Below are 24,121 nucleotides of genomic sequence, written 5' to 3' on the forward strand. Positions count from 1 at the left end.
AATCCTTCCAGTACTTATCAGCTGCTGTATGCTCCACAGGAAGTTGTGTAGTTCTTTTCTGTCTGACCACAGTGCTCTCTGCTGTCCATGTCAGGAACTGTCCAAGGCAGGAGAGGGATTTACTCCTGCTCTGGACAGTTTCTAATACAGACAGAGGTGGGGGGGACAAGTGTCTACAGGATGGGGGATAAGTGTCTGATCTGAGCTCTGCACTCGGGTATCGCTGGAGTTTCCATAGATAATGAATGAAGCCTGTGCCGACCCACCGATTCATTCCATGGAGAAAATGGGGCTCCGTTCAAAAGAATGCAAAGATTGGACCCCCGCAATCAAATTATTATTCCATATTCTGTGGATAGGGGATACGATTTTAGGGCTGGAATACCCCTTCAACCTGATAAACTTAACTATCAATGCAAAATAATTTTTTGGCATGATGTGTGTGTTGATACGCTGGAGCCGGCGCCAGGAGCTCGTGAAGTCATAACCCCGCCCCCTCGTGATGTCACACCCCGTCACCTCAATGCAAGTCTATGTGAGGGGGCGTAACAGCCGTCACGCCCCCTCCCATAGACTTGCATTGAGGGGCGGGGCGTGATGTCATGAGGTTATGATGTCACAAGCTTCCGGTGCTGGCTCCAGCGTTTGGAACAGTTTATTCCATATGCTGAGCAGCGGAGTACCAGTTTAATGAAAGCCCAAAACAAGCCACAGATTCTGTTGATTTGTCCAAATTTATATTTTAGCTTATGTTATTGTCACCCAGGATGACAGCCTTCACAGACCCACCATGAACATCAAGGGGGGAAGAAAATGGCTAACTAAAATCCCTTATCGTCAGCTTACAAGTTGACTTTTGCACCAAGCCCCATACAAAGAGTGTAAAGCTAGCAATGTAACGTTATGGCCCAGCCAGGTGAGATTTGTGTTTCTTAACTTACTCCACTGTAAAGTTCTTTGTTTTGTCCTGCAAGAGCAAAATCAGGAGTGTCCCAGGCGTAGCAGCCGATACCCTTCAGCCAGGTCAAATCTTCTTTGTACTTGAACTGCAGGGAAAAAAATTATATAATCAGTATATATTATTACTACTCATTATCATGCATATTCTTCAGTCACTGAACAGATTACTTTGATTTAGATAGATTAGAGTAGCACAAACAGCCTTAGGCCTCATGCACGTAGACTTAGGTTTTAATGTTGAATTTTTTAAAGAAAAGCCAACAACAAAGAGCTGCTTTAACCAGGCAGATCCATGTACGGCTGGGATTACATATATCTGGCGTCCAGCATAGTTTTCCTATAGCCTGTACAGTTCACAATCATCCAGCGTCTTAATTTTGACGCCGGATGGTTGGAAACACCGGAGGGCACCAACATTCCCCTGTCCATCGTCCAGAAACAACTTGTCATCAGTTGTGGCATCAGTTGCGTCAAGATATAGGCTGCGTTCACCTATGCCGGATGCCGGACATATGTGAAACCACCCTTATCAATTTGTGATTAATTTGTGATTCCTTTGGGAGTTACAGCTCACCAGGGGTTTCTAATACGGGGTGTGCGTCAATCAAGTGATCGGGAGATCTAGTAAGATGCCACTATTTTATATGCTGGTGGTCATGGCAATATTCGGTCATGATCCCAAAACAAGGCATCTCACCTTATTGTCTCTCCGCTTTTAATTATTAATACCCTTCTTGGGGTGGGTGGGGGCAAATTTATTGTGTCCATGAAGACAAATCACACAACTCTGTGGTATGTGTAAGGTCCTTCTCTCTACCTTTGGGAGCTCCCAACATGTCATCTATATATATAAAACTCAACGTGTGTGTGTGTGTATGTATGTGTGTATATATGTATGTATGTGTGTGTATGTGTGTATGTGTGTGTGTATGTATGTATGTGTGTATGTGTGTATATATGTGTGTATGTTTCACAAAAACTTCCAAACGGCTAAAGATATTAAAATGAAACTTGGCACACATGTTACTTATATGTCAGCAACAAACATAGGATAGGTAATTTAACCCTTACTCACCCCCATTTGCCAGGGGCGGGGTTTATGTTTAAAGTCCCATACAAGTCTATGGGAAATATATGTTTGCATAACTTCCAAACGGCTGGAGATATTTCAATAATACTTGGTCACATGTTACTTATATGTCCACTTAAAATATAGGATAGTTAATTTAACCCTTAACTACCCACATTTGTGAGGGTCGGGGTCTTTGTTTAAAGTCCCATGCAAATCAATGGGAAATTTATGTTCTCACATAACTTCTGTACGGCTGGAGAAATTTCAATACCTGGTACACATATTACGGGTCGGGATAGGAGGACGGGATAGGAGGTCGACATAGGAGGTCAAGATAGGAGGACAGGATGGTCGGGATAGGAGGTCGGGATATGAGGACGGGATAGGAGGTGGAGATAGGAGGTTGGGATAGGGGGTCGAGATAGGAGGACAGGATAGGAGGTTGAGATAGGAGGTCGGGATAGGAGGTCGCCATAGGAGGTGGAGATAGGAGGACGGGATAGGGGGTTGAGATAGGAGGACGGGATAGAAGGATGGGATACTAGGTCGAGATAGGAGGACGGGATAGGAGGACGGGATAGAAGGACGGGATAGGATGTCGAGATAGGAGGTCGGGATAGGAGGTCGGGATAGGAGGTCGAGATAGGAGGACGGGATAGGAGGTCGGGATAGGATGACGGGATAGGGGGTTGAGATAGGAGGGTGGGATAGGAGGTCGAGATAGGAGGTCAAGATAGGAGGTCAAGATAGGAGGACAGGATGGTCGGGATAGGAGGTCGGGATATGAGGACGGGATATAAGGACGGGTTATGAGGACAGGGTATGAGGACGGGATAGGAGGTGGAGATGGGAGGTCGGGATAGGCGGCCGGGATAGGAGGTCGAGATAGGAGGACGGGATAGGAGGACGGGATAGGAGGATGGGATAGGAGGACGAGATAGGAGGATGGGATAGGAGGACGGGATAGGAGGACGGGATAGGAGGACAGGATAGGAGGTCGGGGTATGAGGACGGGGTATGAGGATGGGGTATGAGGATGGGATATGAGGTTGGGATATGACAACAATATATGGGGATGGGATTTGAAGTCAAAAGCTTCCTCCTTTGTTGATTTTCCTCCCCAACAAGGATTAGGAAGGAAAAAATCGGGCAACGCCGGGTACTCAGCTAGTTTTCTATATAATACAACACAGGGAAATCCGCATACATTCCTAGGCTACATTTCACCCTGTGGCAGGATACCTTTAGAGCAGTACATTCAATTAGGATTGGCAATACTATATGATGAATGCAAGTAACTTTATATAAAAAAACATTTGGGACCAATTAATATATGGGAAAAAGGATGAAGATCAAAGCTATGTTTACGGTGGAATTTCCAAGCGGAATTCCGAAGGAATATTCTGATCGGAAATTCCGCTGCAGCATAGCGCCATTGATTTCAATGGGATGCTGCTGCACTGTGCACACGGCGGAATTTCCACGTTAGATGGTTCTGCCACGGAAATCACTAATCTGGTGCCGCATATTTTCCAGGCAAACATTTTGCACATTTTACTATGTGTGAAGATAGCCAAAGGGTGAAGACACCTTACAAAGATGAAGGACGGTATGGCCAGAGGGTGTCGATAGCTGGGTTAGGCTCCTTTCACACTACCGTTATCCTTCTGTTAAGACCTCTGTCATGAACTCCCGTCAGAAAGTCCCATTCATATCAATGGGATTTTTTGACCATCCTTTAGCATCAGTTATGTCCCGTTATGACTAATGTCCATTATTTTTGACAGGGCAAATAACGGTGCATGCACAAATTTTTGTCTCGTCAAAAATAACGGTGGAATAACGGATGTTAAAATTTTAACATTGAAGTCTATGGGTGACGGATGTTCACAAATGACATCTGTTATTGCCCCTTATTTTTAAGTTCTGTTATGATCCGTTATTGCTACTTAGCATGCTCAGTACAACATCACAACCAGGAAGTCCCATGGAAATAAAATAACGGACTATAACGGGTGATATCGGATGGCACATTTCCGTTATTTTGAAAGAATGTCCGTCAAAATTGGTCATCAGTTATCATCCGTTGTATTCAGTTATTTCATCCATTTTTTTTCATAACCGTTATTGCTGAATAATGGGTGTCAGAATGCAGGAACAAAACGGTAGTGTCAAAGGGGCCTTACCTGACTAACCTGTCAATACTTTATGGTGCATGCAAGTGACTTTACACAAAAGAAAAATCTTAAACCAACTAATAGAAAAGAAAGGACACATATGTGAAATTATGATTAACCATGTTTATATATATATATATTTTTAAATATATATATCTATATGAATATTTATACATATATATATATATATATATATATATATATATATATATATATATATACAGTATATGAATATATACTGAATTACTATGGAATAAATACCCCTTTAATTAAGCATCACTTGTGTACTTTTTATATTTTCATTAAAGCATATTATACAATGACTAGAATGACTAGAAATTTAATTGGATCACACCGTATCACCGTATTATCTCCATGGTGTTTTTGCTTTGCCCTTTTGTTATATGTTATTTTTAATAGCAATGTTCCGTTAATCAAACAATATCTGGTAATATCCAATCCACCTGACAGCTCTTCACTTTGCAGTTCTCTCTTTTTTAATTACTTTTAGTTGTGAAGAGCTTTAATCTCGTAGAAGAACACAAATGAAATTAGTTCCGTGAGCTACTATTAGTGTGTGCTTTATTGTCGTATTGATTCCGGACTTCAGAAGCGTTCCTAATTTAGTTTAGATGGATGAGTCCCGCCTGGAATGTGGTGTCCATAGATGTCATAAAGCAAGGTGCCCCCCTGCACTTACATAGCTATGATGAGGTATCCTAGACAGAGATGGTCTTAAGCCCTGTGCGGCAGTTTATCACTTTATGGCATGTCGTATGGCATCAAAATAATGCCATTTAGCGCCAAGCATAAAGAATACTAATAACACTGCTGTAAAGTGCCCAAATAATAGTTAAAGGGGTACTCTGGTGGAAAACAATTTTTTTTTTTTATCAACTTTTGTCAGAAAGTTAAACAGATTTGCAAATTACTTCTATTTAAAAATCTTAACCCTTCCAGTACTTATCAGCTGCTGTATGCTACAGAAGAAGTTGTGTAGTTCTTTCCAGTCTGACCACAGTGCTCTCTGCCACCACCTCTGTCCATGTCAGGAACTGTCCAGAGCAGGAGAGTTTGCTATGGGAATTTTCTCCTACTCTGGACAGTTCCTGAAACAGACAGAGGTGTCAGCAGAGAGCACTGTGGTCAGACAGGAAAGAACTACACAACTTCCTCTGTAGCATACAACAGCTGATAAGTACTGGAAGGATTAAGATTTTAAAATATAAGTCATTTAGAAAATGTTTAACTGTTTAACTGTCTGGCAATAGCTGATTTAAAAAAAAATAAATAAATAATGTTTTCAAACGGAGTACCCCTTTAACTAAAGAACTCTGCTCTACAAGCGTGCCTCCAGCTGTTGCAAAGCTACAACTCCCAGTATGCTTGGACAGCTTTCGGTACTCTGCCCCTAGACAGATCGTGTGACGTCACACCCGCTGCTGGGGAAAATCGTGACGTCACGACTCTGCCCCTGTGTGACGTCACACTCCGCCCCTCAATGCAAGTCTATGGGAGGGGGCGTGACAGCTGTCACGCACCCTCCCATAGACTTGCATTGAGGGGCGGGGTGTGACATCACACGGGGGCGGAGTCGTAACGTCACGATCTTCCGTCCCGGTGGTCGAGATGGACTCAGCCTGAGGACCTCCAGCGGTTCCGGAAGCCGCTACAGGTGGGTGCTGCATGGTAGATCCAGGGGGTCCCCAGCAGCGGACACCCGGCGATCGGACATCTTATCCCCTATCCTTTGGATAGGAGATAAGATGTCTAGGGGCGGAGTACCCCTTTAACTTACAGTAGTTTAGTTTGTAGTTGTAGTTTAGAGATGTCGGGAGAAATTTATTAAGCTAATTTTGGGTGTAAAAAAGGGGCGAATATATATAGAATTTTGTGTGCACAGAATATATCATGTTTTTTGCACAAGCCTGTGTAGTCATTGTACTCTGTGCACCGTAGATTACATTATTCACCTCATGGAGGCGGGGTTTGTGATTAACATTTGTTAAGTGAAATTTAGCAATTTAATTTTTTTTTTTAACAAAAGTCGTAAATTTAGGCGCATCTGTATTCCACCTCCAACCAGACGCAGTTTATACACACTCAACCCAAATATAAAGGGAGCATTTGTTTTGCACAAAATTATAAATTTTGCACAAAAAGACGTGCTCATAAACTGCTTTAAAAATACAAAAAGATAAACAGAAAACAACACAAATGAAAAACTCCTTCCATAGAGTGTTGAGTACAGGAACCAATCATATCTAATTTCATTTACAGACTATCGTGTCTGTTTTTGTACACTTTTATAATTGGTCACACAGCACTTTGCTCTTTGTAAAATACAATGGGGGAAATTTATCATGGCATTTAGAGCTTTTTTTTTGTCGCAAGTGTTCATGAGCGTTTTTTTTTTTTTTGGCAACTTTTGTGGGTACACATAAAGTAGTAAACCGCCTTGCCTAAGCAACTTTCAGTTTTAACTTTGCCAATTTATAAAGTGTGAATGTCACATGTAGGCATAATAAAAGTCGCAAACCCCTCCTAAAAGTTAAATGGAAGAGAAAAGTTAAATAAGCAGCACTCACCCCACGATGACTTGTGCAAACAGGAACAGTTCTTTTATTCCAAATAGCGGTGTAACAGGTAGAAGAAGTTCTTGTAGCGGGGAGAACAAAGACCGTGTCCACGGTCAGATGCGGGGGCACACAAGGTTTGACCGTGGACACGGTCTTTGTTCTCCCCGCTACATGAACTTCTTCTCCCTGTTACACCGCTATTTGGAATAAAAGAACTGTTCCTGTTTGCACAAGTCATCGTGGGGTGAGTGCTGCTTATTTCACTTTTCTCTTCCATTTGGATTTCCTGGATCTTGCTTCATTTAAGTGTGCACCCCCATAGAGACTATATGCGGTTGTCTCATACAGCCTATGTGCGTCTATCTCCCGCATATGATTGTCGGCAGCGCTGCAGTGCCTGATTTATTTTGCCTTCTTTGAGAAACACCTCCTAAAAGTTGCAAACCTAAGCCAGGTCAGACTTGGCTAAGGCTGGGTTCACATATCAGGCATCCGGCATAGTTTCCCTCCGTGTGCACCAGAGGAAAGCTGATGCTAGAATTGATCTCATTCATTTCAATGGGACAGTTCACAATCATCCGGCATCTCAATTTTGACACCGGATGGTTGGACAGGCCGGAGGGCACCAGACAGGGGTGCTTCCCCTGTCTGCCGTGCATAAATAATGGATGCCGGATGCCATACAACTGATAACAACTTGTCATCAGTTGTGGCATCAGTTGCGTCGAAATCTAGGATGAGTTCACCTATGCCGGATGCCGGACAAATGTGAACCCAGTGATACAAAACTGCCTTTGGATAGCAGTTTTAAAATGTTGCAGGTGAGACATTTTGTCCAAAAAGTCGCAGAGAAGAGTGGAAATCGTACAAAACGGTGTTCTGAAGTTATTTATTGTTTTTTCTTATGTGCGCCAAATCTATTAACTACCCTTGATAGAATGATTAAGACAACAATGATAAATCTCCTCCAATAAGTATTAAGGTTACAACTATTGATAGTTATGTAATCCTGAAAATTGTTGTACTCACATCACTAACTGAGTCTGTGACGGCGCGGTGATGGAAGTACTCTGGACGGTCGGGGATGGATCTCCAAATACCCATCTGACTGACATGCTTCTCTTTATATTTCACCTACAGAAAAAGCAACATAGGAAGTATAAAAATGTCAGACTACATCACGACAAGTCAAATTGTTAAAGCCAAACGAATAAAAACTTACATTACTGATGTCGTCGGTAACCTTGCGATGATAGACAATATCCAGAGCATCCTTCACGGTGTGGTACTTGCCTTTGGCTTGCTCGAAAGTTTCTTTGTAGCGCAGCTAAAAATGAGAAAAAAAAGTAATTCATAATTAAGATATTAATAATATTTATTATTTACTTCATATCAGTATTTTGTTAAGTTACTTCCCAAAGAGGCTGTTAGATAAATGGCCATTGAATTTTGTTTAATTTTAATTAAATGCAAATATTTTTTTTTCTATCTATCTATCTAATAGTCAAAGAAAAACAGGTTTGGGCAGCACTTTCCAAAATGTACGGTGGGTGCTAGCTATGTTGGACTTGGTCCCTATGTAGCAAGTCCCAAAATATAGGTTAAAGAAAAATAGCTGCACACAGGTACTCCGGTGAAAAAAATGTGGTCTTTATTCACCCAACAACAGAGGCGACGTTTCGGCTGCCTCTCGAGAGGCAGCCGAAACGTCGCCTCTGTTGTTGGGTGAATAAAGACCACATTTTTTTCACCGGAATACCTGTGTGCAGCTATTTTTCTTTAATTTATCTATCTATTTATTTATTTATTTATTACACACATTTCTGATTTACATTAGATGGCATGAATATTGTTTATGGCCAAGTTAGTACTCAAAAAGCCTCTTTTTTAAGAAGTCGCACCCTTACCTAGACCGGACTTTCTGTGACAGATTTTCAGTTTCTCATTTATTACATATTCTTTATGAAGACCACCCCCCTCTAGAAGACTCATTTTGTGGGTCGTCTTAAAGAGTTCTAACATTATAGGCACAGGCTCACATAGGGATTGAAAACAGTAAAATGGCTTTAAAAAAAATTACGGTCTATGTTTATACTCCTAGCCTTAAAGGGGTACTCCGGTGGAAATGTTTTTGGAGCCAGAAAGATAAACAGATTTGCAAATTACTTCTATATAAAAATCTTAACCCTTCCAATACTTATCAGCTGCTGTATACTACAGAGGAAGTTGTGTAGTTCTTTCCTGTCTGACCACAAAGCTCTCTGCTGACATCTCTGTCCATGTCAGGAGCTGTCCAGAGCAGGAGCAAATCCCCATAGCAAACCTTTCCTACTCTCCGACAGCTCTTGACATGGACAGAGGTGTCAGCAGAGAGCACTGTGGTCAGACAGAAAAGAAACTTCCTGTGGAGCATACAGCAGCTGATAAGAACTGAAAGGATTAAGATTTTAAAACAGAAGTAATTTACAAATCTGTTTAACTTTCTGGCACCAGTTGATTTAAAAAAAGCTTGTTTTCCACCAGAGTACCCCTTTAATTAAAGTCAATATATAATACATATAATGAATAAATAAATAAATAAATATAATACAAGCATTATTTATATATACGAAATATAGGAAATATCCAAGTTGTCACTGTGTCAGTTCAATTGCCTAAGTTTTAGTACAAGGTTTTACATCACTTAGTTACAGACTTTATCCATAAAGGCTATTGAATGTTAGTATGCTGTATACTATAGGATTCCCTAAGCTATGATAAAATAATGGGCTCCAAAGGTCCAGCATTTGCAGTTAAAGGGGTATTCCAGGAAAAAACTTTTTTTATATATATCAACTGGCTCCAGAAAGTTAAACAGATCTGTAAATTACTGCTATTAAAAAATCTTAATCTTTTCAGTACTTATGAGCTTCTGAAGTTAAGGTTGTTCTTTTCTGTCTGAGAGTTCTCTGATGACACCTGTCTCGGCAAACGCCCAGTTTAGAAGAGGTTTGCTATGGGGATTTGCTTCTAAACTGGGCGTTTCCAGAGACAGGTGTCATCAGAGAGACAGAAAAGAACAACCTTAACTTCAGAAGATCATAAGTACTGAAAGGATTAAGATTTTTTAATAGAAGTAATTTACAAATCTGTTTAACTTTCTGGAGCCAGTTGATATATAAAAAAAAGTTTTTTCCTGGATAACCCCTTTAACCTCATCAGAACCTCATTTGCAGTTAACTCCTGAGCCAATCAATGGTCACAAGGGTTAATTTCTTATGGAATTATTTACAAATAGGATGGCCCTCAGAAATCTCTGTTGGGCCCAAAGAATGTAGAACTGTAAAGCCAGCTATATGTATATATATATATATATATATATATATATATATAGTGTTTATAAAAAAGATTTTAACTTATATACAAAACTTACATCACTAGCATTTAGGTAGGCTTTCTTGGCTCGCAAGATGTTGGGAGTATCAGCAATTGTTGTATATTTGTGCTTAAACTTTTCGTATTGCGCTTTGTATTTTTTCTAAAAAAAAAAAAAGAGAAAGGAAAATGTCAGTGCACAGAAATAAATAACAGTTATGACTATATCTAATAATATATTATTATGTAAAAAGGCTAAATACACTTATGTGTGTCCATTAGATCTAATATACAGTTATACTCCATCCACCATTTCAAAATTCTATATGTTAGCAACACACAAGTGACATGGCTGCAGGATCAGACTACATTGGGTAAGTTTGTAGTCTGTTACCATGGAGTCACATAGGTCTACATAGAAGCTGTAGAGACAACACTGTAGGATATTTTTAATCAAGACATTTTATATAAGCATTGGAGGCATTGGATCAATATAACTAGACCTCTCCTTTAAAGGGTCACTCTCATTAAAACAAATTTTTGCTATTGCACTCCTTATGGTAAATGAAAAATATTTCTAATATACTTTGCTTAAAAAAAATGAAGTTTTCTATGTTTTATTTGTGCTTAAAAAAGCTCAAGAGCACATTTTCCCCCAACTCATACACAGAGACCAAAGTCCAAACACAGGAAGTGCCGCCTGGAGTGCTGAGGGAGGGGGTCCAACCAACAGCATATGGCAGTTATGTGTGAGAGGAGCTATGATTGGATGAGGCTGGACACCCCCCCCCCCCCCTCAGCACTCCAGGCGGCACTTCCTGTGTTTGGACTTTGGTCCAAAGTTTGTGTATGAGTTGGGGGAAAAAATGCTCTTGAGCTTTTTTAAGAAGCACAAATAAAACATAGAAAACTTCATTTTTTTAAAACAAGGTATATTAGAAATATTTTTAATTTACCATAAGAAGTGCAATAGCAAAAATTAGTTTTAATGAGAGTGACCCTTTAAGTATGGCCATAGCTGCCTGATCTCATTGATATATTTTTTGTCTAGTTCCATTTAATCTAACTTCAGATTAGGTATAGTTCTTTTAAATCACATTTCATTCTTACCTCACTGACCAAGTCCTTGACATGCTTAGCTAGTTTGAGGGCTGTAGTCTGTCCATCTGCATGGTGATGGGGTCTTTCTTTGCTTGCAAACTCAACATACAGGTACTGTGGGGGAAGAATAAAAATCGGTTTATTACAGGGACCATATACCGGTAATATATTTATTGCAATGCAATATTTTCTAAATCAGGTCTTTTACCTTGCTCTGGATTTCTTGTCCTTTCTTTGCTCTGAGGAAGTCTGGAGTATCTAGAACTGATGTGTATATTGATTTTTGCTTGTTGCCTTCTGCCCGGTATACAGTCTAAAAACACATAGGAAATTTCATGTTAACATCAGTGTACTGAATCTAAATAATAATCAGCAAAATTAGCAAATCATGCATAATGAAGATTTAGCAAGTTATAGAGGTTGTCTCCTCACGAGAACCCCTTTATCATCTAAAGACAGTCCGGGTGTGGTGGTGGTTTTAGGACCACCTGGCAAGGAAACTACTGCTGGAGATACATATGGTCTTGATAATATTATTGTGTCATTATCATGATAGCAATTAACCAAAACCCAGGGCACTAGGCCCGAGGCACAAAGTCCCTTGTGGGAAAACTCCCTTAATATGTAACCCCTTAAAATGTATTGAGTAAATTATAAAAAATATGTGTTATAAAAATTTAATTGTGTCACAGTGGGTTTTGGTTAATAGTGGGTTTTGGTTAATTGCATTAATTGCATTATAAGGTGGTCCCTGGCTCCCTAGGAAGGTTATGAATGTCGTCTCTGTCGTCTCTGCCCCCCATTTAGCTGTACCAATGTCTCCCAACCCCAACATAAAACAAAAGTTCTTACCTGGCTGAGATGTGTCTTCAACTCCTGGACGGTCCTGTATTCTGGGGTATCCAAGACCACACTGTATTTATCCAGCATCTTCTTGGCGGGTGTAGTGTACAGATAGTGAGACTAATAAAAGAGGCACATGGTACTTTAGGATTACATCAGTGACAAGTATGATATGTAGACCATATTGCGTAAGACTTTTCACTTACCCAGAGTTTGCGGAGGTCACGTGCCCTCACCATGTCCGGAGTGTCGTACATGAAGCAGCCCAGGCCTCTAAGCCACTGCAAGTCTTCCTTGTACTTATTCTAGTAGATACAATTGGACATAGTTTGATGTCATGGATGGATAATAAATACATTGACTTCTATGGGACAACTAGGACCTCCATGAGAAAATGACTTACATCGCTTGTTATCTCTCCAACATAGCGGCAGTGCATGGTCTGGGGGGTGAATGGCATGGAGATCATATGACCTTGGAGTTTGGAGTGGTAATCGGATTTGTACACCAGCTGAAAGACAAAGTAAAGACGCATGAAGACCCCATTGGTTAGTTGGGCCTTTAGAGGCTTCAAGATCTCAGTCTTCAATAACCTACATCACTGATGGCTTCCTGCGTGGCTTTGACTTGGCGGATTTCGGGAGTATCTGGAGTGGTGTGGATCTTATCCTTTGTCTTGTGATACAGTTGTCTGTAAAGCCTCTGAAATACAAGAAAGAGAACATTACAATGTGTTGAATGGGGAAGTTTTGAAACCTTGTTCAATAGATTACTTAGGTTTCAATGGTTTAGCTAAAGGGGTACTACTGTGCTGACAACTTATCCCCTATCTAAAGGATAGGGAATAAGCTGCCTGATCATGCCGGGTCCGGCCGCTGGGGACCCCCACGATCTCGCATGCAGCACCCCGCTCTCATCAGCGAACATCCGCTCCGGGTCTGATGACGGGGCCGGTGATCATGACATCACAGCTCCGCTGTGATGTCACATGGGGGTGGAGCCGTGACGTCACAATACTCCGGCCCTGTGATCGGCAGTCATCAGACACAAAGCGATGTTCGCTCCAGGGCCTGATGAGAATGGGCTGCTGCGTGCGAGATCGCGGGGGTCCCCAGCGGCGGGACCCCACGCGATCAGGCAACTTATCCCCTATCCTTTAGATAGGGGATAAGTTGTCAGCACGGTAGTACCCCTTTAAATCCCATTTTCTTTGTTTAGGATTCTCATTTATTAAAGGGATACTCCGGTGGAAAATTATTTTATTTTTTTTAAATCAACTGGTGCCAGAAAGTTAAACAGATTTGTAAATGACTTCAATTAAGTCATTAGTTTTTTTTTTGTCTTGTCCACAGTGCTCTCTGCTGACACCTCTGTCCGTGTCAGGAACTGTCCAGAGCAGCATAGGTTTACTATGGGGATTTTCTCCTGATCTGGACAGTTCCTTATACGGGCATCAGGTGTCAGCAGAGAGCACTGTGGTCTAGACAAAAAAGAAATGAAAAAATAAAAAAATGTCCTCTGTAGCATACAGCTGCTAAAAAGTACTGGAAGGGTAAAGATTTTTTAATAGAAGTCATTTACAAATCTGGCACCAGTTGATTTAAAAAAAAATAATAATGTTTTTCACCGGAGTACTCCTTTAACTCGAGCAATAAAGAAAAGATTTTACTCTGGAGGAACCAGCAGGCACCTGTACTACACAGCTATCCCAATGAATTTCTATAAAAACAGTGTCATTCTCTTTTTCTCCTGCGGGAGTGCTGCAGAGGAACTAAACATTTGCTCTCCTACAGCAGTGGTCTCCATACTGTGGACTTCCAGATGTTGCAAAACTACTACTCCCTGAATGCACCGACAGCCGTAATTTTGTAACATCTGAAGGTCCACAGTTTGGCGACCACTGCTCTACTGATTGGCGCTAATCGGTAGACATCTTGTAATGAGCAATAACATCAGAGACCCCTTCTGGATATAAGGGACTGTCTACAGCTGTGGTCTCAAACTGTGGCCCTCCAGATGTTGCAAAACTTCAACTCCCAGCATGCCCGGACAGCCGTTGGCTGTCCGGGCATGCTGGGAGTTGAAGTTTTGCAACATCTGGAGGGCCACAGTTTGAGACCCCTGGTTCAGGGGACAACTTTGATTTTACCAACAAATAAGGGAAATAAAAGACGATAACATCCTGACTTAATACATGACTTACCTCATTAATGATATTATTCACTTTCCTTATGTTGACAAAGCTGACGTTGTCTGCAGGTATGGTGTACGATTTGGCCTTCACGTGTTCATATAATTCTTTGTACTTCAGCTGTGTTCATTGACAAGAAGAAAAGAAGATTAAATATGCTTTTGTTTTTTTGTTTAATCTTTTGCTTTCTTCTCAGTCGGCTTTATATTACAGTATAAATGGTAGATCTGAAACGGAAGTTAAACATTCTACAAATATAATAATCCATAATCATACAGTATATGTGACATATAAATAAACCTGTCAGTCGGGTACCTCTACGTATGCTGGAGCAGGGCTGGAAAACAGTAAGTGAGTATCACAAGTATTACTTACATCACTGCCGATGAGCTGAGCTTTCTTGGCTTGGAGGAGGGATGGGGTGTCTTTCGGAAGGCTATAACCCTTAGGCAGGGCTTTGATAGTAGCGTCACGATACAGAAACTGTATAAAACATGGAAATACAAGGAAGATATTGGGGGAGATTTATCAACAACCTGTCCGGAGGAAAAGTTGCTGACCATAGCAGCCAATCAGATCGCTGCTTTCATTTTGCAGAGGCCTTGTTAAAAATGAAAGAAGCCATCTGATTGGTTGCTATGGGCAACTGGGCATCTTTTCCTCTGGACAGAATTTGATAAATCCACCCCATTAAGTCTATCCATTCCAGGGGCGGACAAATCACATGTTCAGCTGCACAGGGGCCCGCCACTACACATGGGCCCTCAGGCACTGGCCAAGGGCCCCCATGAGAGAGAGGTGCAGCTGGTGAGGATCCAGGACAGTTGTCCCGATCCCCACTCAGACAATCCCTGCGCTGCTCCTGCTCCGGTATCATTAGGGAGACAGGCAGGGATGAAGTCACCTGATTCATGGCTCCGCCCCCAGCACAGGAAGAGGACAGAGGCCGAGAGCTGACCGGCCTCCCAGGAGCACAGCGGCTGTGAGGGGAAGTTATGTCCCCTGTCCTGCCTCTCTTCTCACTAGCAGTATAACCTGGGGGTAGCAGCCCAGTGGGGTCACTTTCCCTGCTCCGGGGTCCACAGGTCGCCTATAGGTCACATTACAAGAACAATTTTTGGGAAAAATTGCGGCAAAAATGGCGCGGTTTTTACAGCGATTTCGAAAAACTGCGCCATTTTTGCCACGATTTTTCAAGAAATTGTTCTTGTAATGTGACCTGTAGGTGACCTGTGGACCCCGGAGGAGGGAAAGTGACCCCACTGGGGCTACAACATGTGGACACACGGCTTGTTTATTTATCATTAATCCATTAAGGCAGTGTTTCCCAACCAGGGAGCCTCCAGCTGTTGCAAAACTACAACTTCCGGACAGCTAAAGACTGTCTGGGCATGCTGGGAGTTGTAGTTTTGCAACAGCTGGAGGCACACTGGTTGGTAAACACTGAGATAGATAGATTGACTGGGCATAGATCAGTGTTTTCCTACCATGGTGCCTCCAGGCATGCTGGGAGTTGTAGTTTTGCAACAGCTGGAGACACCCTGGGCACGTTCTTTGCACAGGGGCCCTATGCTGTCTGTGTCCGCCCCTGATCCATTCACTATCTATCTAGTTATCTATCTATCAATTTATCTATTCATTATCTATCTATCTATTTATCTTGTCTCATCTATCTATTCATTTTCTATCGATCTATCTGTCTCATATCTATCTATCTCATATCTATCTATCTGTCTATGTATCTTTTTTAACTATTATCTCTATCTATCTCATATCTATCTATCTATCTGTCTATGTATCTTTTTTTGTATCTAATATCTATCTATACCTATCTTTTTATCTATCTATCTATCTATCTATCTATCTATCTCATATCTATCTATCTATTTATCCATCCATCTATCTTTCTATATGTCTGTCTGTCTATCTAGCCATCTAGCTATTTATCTTGTCGTATCTATCTATTCATTATCTATCTATCTATCTATCTTTCTTGTCGTATCTATCTATTCATTTTCTATCTATCTTTCTATCTATCTGTCTATGTATCTATTTTTGTATCTATTATCTATCTATCTTTCTATCTATCTATCTATGGGGGATATTTATTAAAGCTGTCTATGTCCCGCATCAATATAGACCAAACCACAGAGTGTTAGTCTGGTCTATTGTGCGCCTAATTTATCAAATGTTGCACGGTTCTTGATAAATTCTGTGCACAGACTGCATGATCTATGGCTTTAGACTGTATTTAAACCATCTCCAACATGGTCTGACATTTCGGCGCACTTTCAGCCGATGCGACTTGTCGCTGAAAAGTCGCTTTTGATAAATTCAGCACCAATTCATTTTCCAATGCATTTCTGTCTAAAATAGACATGTATGCATCATGTTCTAAAAATCCTCTAGAGCAAAAGTCGCAAAAAAGTCGCACATATTTAGACTGCGACTTTCTGTGCGACAAATTTAGACAGGAAAAAACTGTCTAAATCCTTTGATAAATATCCCCCTATGTCTCCATTTTTTTTTATCTATTATCTATCTATCTATCTTCTAACATTATCTAACATCTTTGTCTGATGATCATTACATTCTTGTATCCTCGGTCACTATAGGATGAATGCACTCACATCGCTGCGAATCTTGTTGGCATTGCTGGCTCGGTCCAGTTCCACTGTCTCTGTGGATGAAGTAACTTTTCCTCTTACGTTCTGCTCATAATCAGAATGATACACAACCTGTAGAACAGAAAACCAGTGTTAGTATACTTCACAATTTCTATGCTGTCTTCACTTCCTAATAACTTTGGTGCATTTTACCCCACGATCTTTCAATCTTAACAAATCTCCCTGTAGTCTCAGCTATTAGTCAATTGTAGCCAAATGCGTTATTATTTAGGGTGACTGGATAGTCATCTAACACAAAGCTTATAGGGTAAGGGTCTTTTTACATGGCCCGACGGGTTTCTAATAATGAGCCCCAATCTTAGTGATCGGCAGGTGTTTGCTGAGTCTCCACAAAGCTTGATAAATCTTGAGGCCCTTTAAATGTATTACCGTCTGCTGTATATTAAAGGGGTACTCCGGTGAAAACCTTTTTTCTTTTAAATCAACTGGTGGCAGAAAGTTAAACATATTTGTAAATTACTTCTATTAAAAAATCTTAATCCTTCCTGTACTTATTAGCTGCTGAATACTACAGAGGTAATTATTTTCTTTTTGGAATGCTCTCTGATGACATCACGAGCACAGTTCTCTCTGCTGATATTATTATATTAATAATAACAACACTTTATTTATTGTTGTCCTTAGTGGGATTTGAACCCAAGTCCCCAGCACTGCAAGGCAGCAGTGCTAACCACTGAGCCACCATGCTGCCCTTAGCATACATCTGCTATGCATGGTTGCTAAAATGGACAGAGATGTCAGCAGAGAGCACTGTGCTCGTGATGTCATCAGTGTTACAAAAAGAAAGGAATTTCCTCTGTAGCATTCAGCAGCTAATACGTACTGGAAGGATTAAGATCTTTTAATAGAAGTAATTTACAAATATGTTTAACTTTCTGCCACCAGTTGATTTAAAAGAAAAAAGGTTTTCACCGGAGTACCCCTTTAAAAGGGATGAAGAGGATGAGAACATTTACATGTATGCGGACTTAACAACGTGTATTTATTTATATGTATATATGTTAATTCAGTAGTCATCCTGCTGTGGGAATAAAAGGAGGACAATTAGGAAAGGACAAGGAGAAGCCTGTTGAGAGCACTAGATGCACCCAATATCCTGCTTTATATTGTAAGAACAGAGGGGGAGATTTATCAAAACCTGTGCAGAGGAAGAGTGGTGCAGTTGCCCATAGCAACCAATCAGATTGCTTCTTTCATTTTCCACAGGCCTCTAAAGAGGCCTGTGGAAAATGAAAGAAGCAATCTGATTGGTTGCTATGGGCAACTGCACCACTCTTCCTCTGCACAGGTTTTGATAAATCTCCCCCAGATATCTTAAAAAAAAAAAAAAACTGTGGGTGTGGCCTACTAAATCGGTGAAGTCTATGGCCCCAGACAATTTTTGACGACCTGTGCCAACATAATCCTGAAAAGTCAATCAAATGCCGTAATATTTTTAGAAGAAAGTCAGAGATAAAACTTGAAAGGCTGGGGGAGAGTTCTCCTTCATTATTATTTTATTATTTTATTTTTCTTTCTTATCTCTTTTTGTAAGTTCTCTTCTCTTATTACTTTTCAAGGTCCTGTTCTTAATAAGTTTCGTTTCTCGTAACTGAGGTAACTCGCTAAAGAATTGAAACTTTCTGCTATCGGCTAAAATTGGTAGATACGCCATTCACTTTTATATACCAATGCTTTGAAGTAATAAAGTTCAGAGTGTGTTCTTTATACCTACTTGTCTGTTATCTTTTCCTATGAGGGAGACACTCTCCTGGCGCCAGGGAAGGTTACGCAAACCAAGGTGGAACTAAGGCACTTATGCCAGTGGCAAATAGTGAGGAGTAGCAGATCCTTTCAGCTGGGGGGCTCTCTTCGGGGTCGAGAAGGTCAACCCAAAAGTCCAGTAAGATCAACTCTATTGTTTGTTTTTTCTCGGACCAAGGGCTCTGTCCAAAATCTTGTTCGTGTAAGTGTATTGTGCATCAGGGATACACATGGTCTCGTGTGTCAGGGATACACATGGTCTCGTGTGTCAGGGATACACATGGTCTCGTGTGTCAGGGATACACATGGTCTCTTGTGTCAGGGATACACATGGTCTCGTGTGTCAGGGATACACATGGTCTCGTGTTTCAGGGATGCACATGGTCTCGTGTGTCAGGGATACACATGGTCTCGTGTGTCAGGGATACACATGGTCTCTTGTGTCAGGGATACACATGGTCTCGTGTGTCAGGGATACACATGGTCTCGTGTGTCAGGGATACACATGGTCTCTTGTGTCAGGGATACACATGGTCTCGTGTGTCAGGGATACACATGGTCTCGTGTGTCAGGGATACACATGGTCTCGTGTGTCAGGGATACACATGGTCTCGTGTGTCAGGGATACACATGGTCTCTTGTGTCAGGGATACACATGGTCTCGTGTGTCAGGGATACACATGGTCTCGTGTGTCAGGGATACACATGGTCTCTTGTGTCAGGGATACACATGGTCTCGTGTGTCAGGGATACACATGGTGTCAGGGATACACATGGTCTCGTGTGTCAGGGATACACATGGTCTCGTGTGTCAGGGATACACATGGTCTCGTGTGTCAGGGATACACATGGTCTCGTGTGTCAGGGATACACATGGTCTTGTGTGTCAGGGATACACATGGTCTCGTGTGTCAGGGATACACATGGTCTCGTGTGTCAGGGATACACATGGTCTCGTGTGTCAGGGATACACATGGTCTCGTGTGTCAGGGATACACATGGTCTCTTGTGTCAGGGATACACATGGTCTCTTGTGTCAGGGATACACATGGTCTCGTGTGTCAGGGATACACATGGTCTCGTGTGTCAGGGATACACATGGTCTCGTGTGTCAGGTATACACATGGTCTCGTGTGTCAGGGATACACATGGTCTCGTGTGTCAGGGATGCACATGGTCTCGCGTGTCAGGGATACACATGGTCTCGCGTGTCAGGGAAACACATGGTCTCGCGTGTCAGGGATACACATGGTCTCGTGTGTCAGGGATACACATGGTCTCGTGTGTCAGGGATACACGCTAAGGTTAAGTGTTTTGTGTAGCAGGGATACACGCTAAGGTTAATTGAACCTAGGATAGTCATAATACTTATCAGGGACTAGGAAAGACCCAATTTTGTTCAGGACCTTGGTTTGTTGTACCCTTCAAACTCTTTTTAGAAGTATTAAGATTATTTGTTTGTCTGAGAATCTCTCTCAGGTGGTAAGTGTATGAGAGAGACTCAGTTATAATTGATAAGTTGGTTTGTACATTTATTGTAAGTTGTTAAGACATCCGTAAGATGCCCCACCCCTATGGCTAGAGGCAACTACGTGACCCGGAGATAGGTGAAAACAAGTGACGGACAGTCTATAAACAACCCTCCACATAGCAGATCCTTTCAATGCTCATAAAAACTGTGCTGCCATTAAAGGGGTTATCCAGGTTTAGAAAAACAGCAGTTTTTGTTTAAAAAAAAAAAAACAGCAACCCCCCTGTCCTCAGATTTTGTGTGGTATTAAAGCTCAGTTTTATTAAAGTGAACAAAGCCAAGCTGTAATACACACACAGCCTTAGGACCGGGGTGGTGTTATTTTTGAAAGAAATTAGCTCTGTTTAAAAAAAAAAAAAATACTAGATAACCTCTTTGAGTAATGAACAAATCTTACTGTAATTTTACTGTATGATAAAATAGAGGCTGAAATTCTTTATAAAAGATCTCTATTTTAGTTTTCATTCTTGCATATGAGGAAAAGCATGACTTAATGGGGTACTCCACTGGAATTTTTTTTATTTTTTTATCAACTGGTGCCAGAAAGTTAAACAGTTTTGTAAATTACTTCTATTTAAAAATCTTAATCCTTCCAGTACTTATCAGCTGCTGTATGATCCACAGGAAGTTCTTTTCTTTTTGAATTTCTTTTCTGTCTTACCACAGTGCTCTGTGCTGACACCTCTGTCCAAGTCAGGAACTGTCCAGAGCAGGATAGGTTTCCTATGGGGATTTTATTCTGCTCTGGACAGTTCCTAAAATGGACAGAGGTGTAAGCAGAGAGCACTGTGGTTAAATAGAAAAGAAATTCAAAAAGAAAAGAATTTCCTCTGTAGTATACAGCAGCTGCTAAGTACTGGAAGTATTAGAATTTTTTAATAGAAGTAAAGTACAAATCTGTTTAACTTTCTGGCACCAGTTGATTTGAAGAAAAATGTTTTCCAGCGGAATATCCCTTAAGTGTAGAAATGTATTTATCTAGACCAACATATTTTCATAAATTCAGAAACATAACTTGACCCCAGTGTAAAATTTGTAATAGCACCCCCCACCCATTAAGTCTCATATGTACTATTTATAATACTTATCCGACAGACAGAGATACCTTAGGGCCCCCTTAGGCATCTATCCCTGGGGCAACTGTTACCTCTGCACCCTGCACCCCCTATAATTTTGCCCCTGAAACGTCTTTCTCCACATAAAGGCAACAATAAACCTCTATAACGTACTTGACAACTGTCCTAAATTAAAGGAAAAAAATCCTTCCTGATTCCAAGCATGATAATCTGAATAAATCCTGGGATCCCTACTGCCCCTTTAAAGATCTAATACAGATAGCTATGATATATTTATATTACTACCCCTTATAAATGTATTGAGCATCATACTTTACAGCTTCCTATGGCAAGAAAGACTCTGCCATATATATATGTTAAAACAAAAAGCAAAATTACTTACATCGCTGCTCTGTTTTCCACTGGTGACAGCTTGAACATAAACTGGAGTTTCCATAACAGAGCTGTATGTCTTCTTAAGCTCCTCAGCTTTGGCTTTGTATTTGTACTAAAAAAAAAACAGTATTTGCTGCTTTTAATATCTACATCTACACCTCTACACACATCTTTACACACCTCTACACACACCTCTACACACACCTCTACACACATCTTTACACACACCTCTACACACAGCTCCACACATTCCTCTACACACATCTCTACACACACCTCTACACACGTCTCTACACACATCTCTACACACACCTCTACACACACCTCTACACACATCTTTACACACACGTCTACACACACCTCTACACACACCTCTACACACACTTCTACACACATCTTTACACACACCTCTACACACAGCTCCACACACACCTCTACACACATCTCTACACACACCTCTACACACACCTCTACACACACCTCTACACACATCTTTACACACACGTCTACACACACCTCCACACACACCTCTACACACACCTCTACACACATCTCTACACACACCTCTACACACACCTCTACACACATCTCTACACACATCTCTATCTATCTCTACACACACCTCTACACACATTTCTACACACATCTCTATCTATCTCTACACACACCTCTACACACATTTCTATACACATCTCTACACACATTTCTACACAAATCTCTACACACACTTCTGCACACACCTCTACACACATCTCTACACACATCTCTATCTATCTCTACACACATCTCTATCTATCTCTACACACATCTCTATCTATCTCTACACACATCTCTATCTATCTCTACACACACCTCTATCTATCTCTACACACATCTCTATCTCTACTTCCATAATACATTGACCAGTCATTTCACTTACATCACTGCGGAGGTCGTATGCATGCTTGGCACGTAGAATCTCCGGTGTATCCCAAACGAAGCAGCCCACTCCCTTCAACCAGTTGAGGTCATCTTTATAGACAATCTAGAATGCAAAAAAGATCAAGAAGAGCAGGTTTATATCCCATCAAATGGATCCTAAATATGTAACCCATGAAGAACTGTTGGTTGAACCGTACTCACATCACTCAACTGGTCGTTGACCTTGCGGGCATGGACGTAGAGCTGGAGGTCCGGGAGGCAGATCCATTCATGGAGATACTTCCTGTACTCAATCTCACTGACTTTATTTTGTGTTTCCCGGGCAGAAATGATTTCCATCATATCGGGAGCAATGTGAATCTTAGCCTTATTCTTTTCATAGGTCTCCCGATACAAACGCTACAAAGAAAGGTGTAGAATAAAAAATCATGAAAATAGGTTTGGAGAAGTTTGTATATTTGTTCTTCTAGTATAACATTTTTATGCAAGAAACATTGTAACAATATCGAATATAGACACTCATCCCCTATCCACATGGGGTCTGACTGCTGTGACCATCCTTGATCTCAAGAATGGGCCTCTCGAACAGGATTTTAAATGAGGTAACATAAACATTAGACAACTTTTGTCTGACAGCCCTTAAAGGGGTACTCTGCCCCTAGACATCTTATCCACTATCCAGTATAAGGATAGGGGATAAGATGTCTGATTTTGGCTGTGGCACCCCAGACATCCGGTGCACGGAGCGAACTTCGCTCCATGCCAGATGACTGGAGATGCAGGGCAGTGGCTCATGATGTCACGGACCTGGCCTGTTCGTGATGTCATGGCCATGCCCCCTCATTGCAAGTCTATGGTAGGGGACGTGAGGTCAGTCACGCCCCCTCCCAAAGACTTGCATTGAGGGGGTGTGGCCGTGATGTCATGAGCGGGGCGCAGCCATGATGTCACAAGGCACAACCATGACGTCACAAGTCTCCGGCGCTGCACCCGGCACTCTAAACAAATGCCGGGTGCAGCAGGGAGATCACAGGGGTTAAGGGGCGGGATAAGATGTCTCGGGGCGGAGTACCCTTTAACTACCCTATAGATATGAATGCTGTGTTAGAACAAATAGTTCTACATCTGCTGTCAGAGTACTATTGGGCTGCCACATCTAGATCGGAGTTACTCTGGTGGAAATCATTTTATTTTATTTTTTTGAAATAAACTGGTGGCAGAAAGTTAAACAGATTTGTAAATTACTTCTATTAAAAAATCTTTACCCTTCCAATACTTATTAGCTGCTGTACGCTACAGAAAAAATTGTTCTCTTTTGGGATTTCTTTTTTGTCTTGTCCACAGTGCTCTCTGCTGACACCTGATGCCCGTATCAGGAATTGTCCAGAGCAGGAGAAAATCCCCATTGCAAACCTATGCTGCTCTGGACAGTTCCTGACACGGACAGAGGTGTCAGCAGAGAGCACTGTGGACAAGACAAAAAAGAAATTCAAAAGAACAGAATTTCCTCT

The 24,121-nt window shown here is 41.3% G+C and overlaps 1 protein-coding gene across 1 annotated transcript in view; it reads right to left on the reverse strand.

Moving 5' to 3' along the window:
* The window catches only part of NEB (nebulin), a 219,258-nt gene that overhangs the window by 64,804 nt on the left and 130,333 nt on the right, over window positions 1–24,121 (reverse strand). Inside the window, exons 92-107 of the mRNA XM_056536625.1 lie at window positions 22,812–23,009; window positions 22,609–22,713; window positions 21,697–21,801; window positions 16,908–17,015; window positions 14,653–14,760; window positions 14,290–14,397; window positions 12,684–12,788; window positions 12,490–12,597; window positions 12,293–12,391; window positions 12,096–12,206; window positions 11,452–11,556; window positions 11,253–11,357; window positions 10,201–10,305; window positions 8,011–8,115; window positions 7,818–7,922; window positions 942–1,046 (exon numbers count right to left, since the gene is read on the reverse strand). Coding sequence (XP_056392600.1) covers window positions 942–1,046; window positions 7,818–7,922; window positions 8,011–8,115; window positions 10,201–10,305; window positions 11,253–11,357; window positions 11,452–11,556; window positions 12,096–12,206; window positions 12,293–12,391; window positions 12,490–12,597; window positions 12,684–12,788; window positions 14,290–14,397; window positions 14,653–14,760; window positions 16,908–17,015; window positions 21,697–21,801; window positions 22,609–22,713; window positions 22,812–23,009 — 1,785 coding nt within the window. The remainder of the gene's footprint in view (window positions 1–941; window positions 1,047–7,817; window positions 7,923–8,010; window positions 8,116–10,200; window positions 10,306–11,252; window positions 11,358–11,451; window positions 11,557–12,095; window positions 12,207–12,292; window positions 12,392–12,489; window positions 12,598–12,683; window positions 12,789–14,289; window positions 14,398–14,652; window positions 14,761–16,907; window positions 17,016–21,696; window positions 21,802–22,608; window positions 22,714–22,811; window positions 23,010–24,121) is intronic.

Source organism: Hyla sarda, chromosome 8, assembly GCF_029499605.1.
Source record: "Hyla sarda isolate aHylSar1 chromosome 8, aHylSar1.hap1, whole genome shotgun sequence".
Lineage (NCBI taxonomy): Eukaryota > Metazoa > Chordata > Amphibia > Anura > Hylidae > Hyla > Hyla sarda.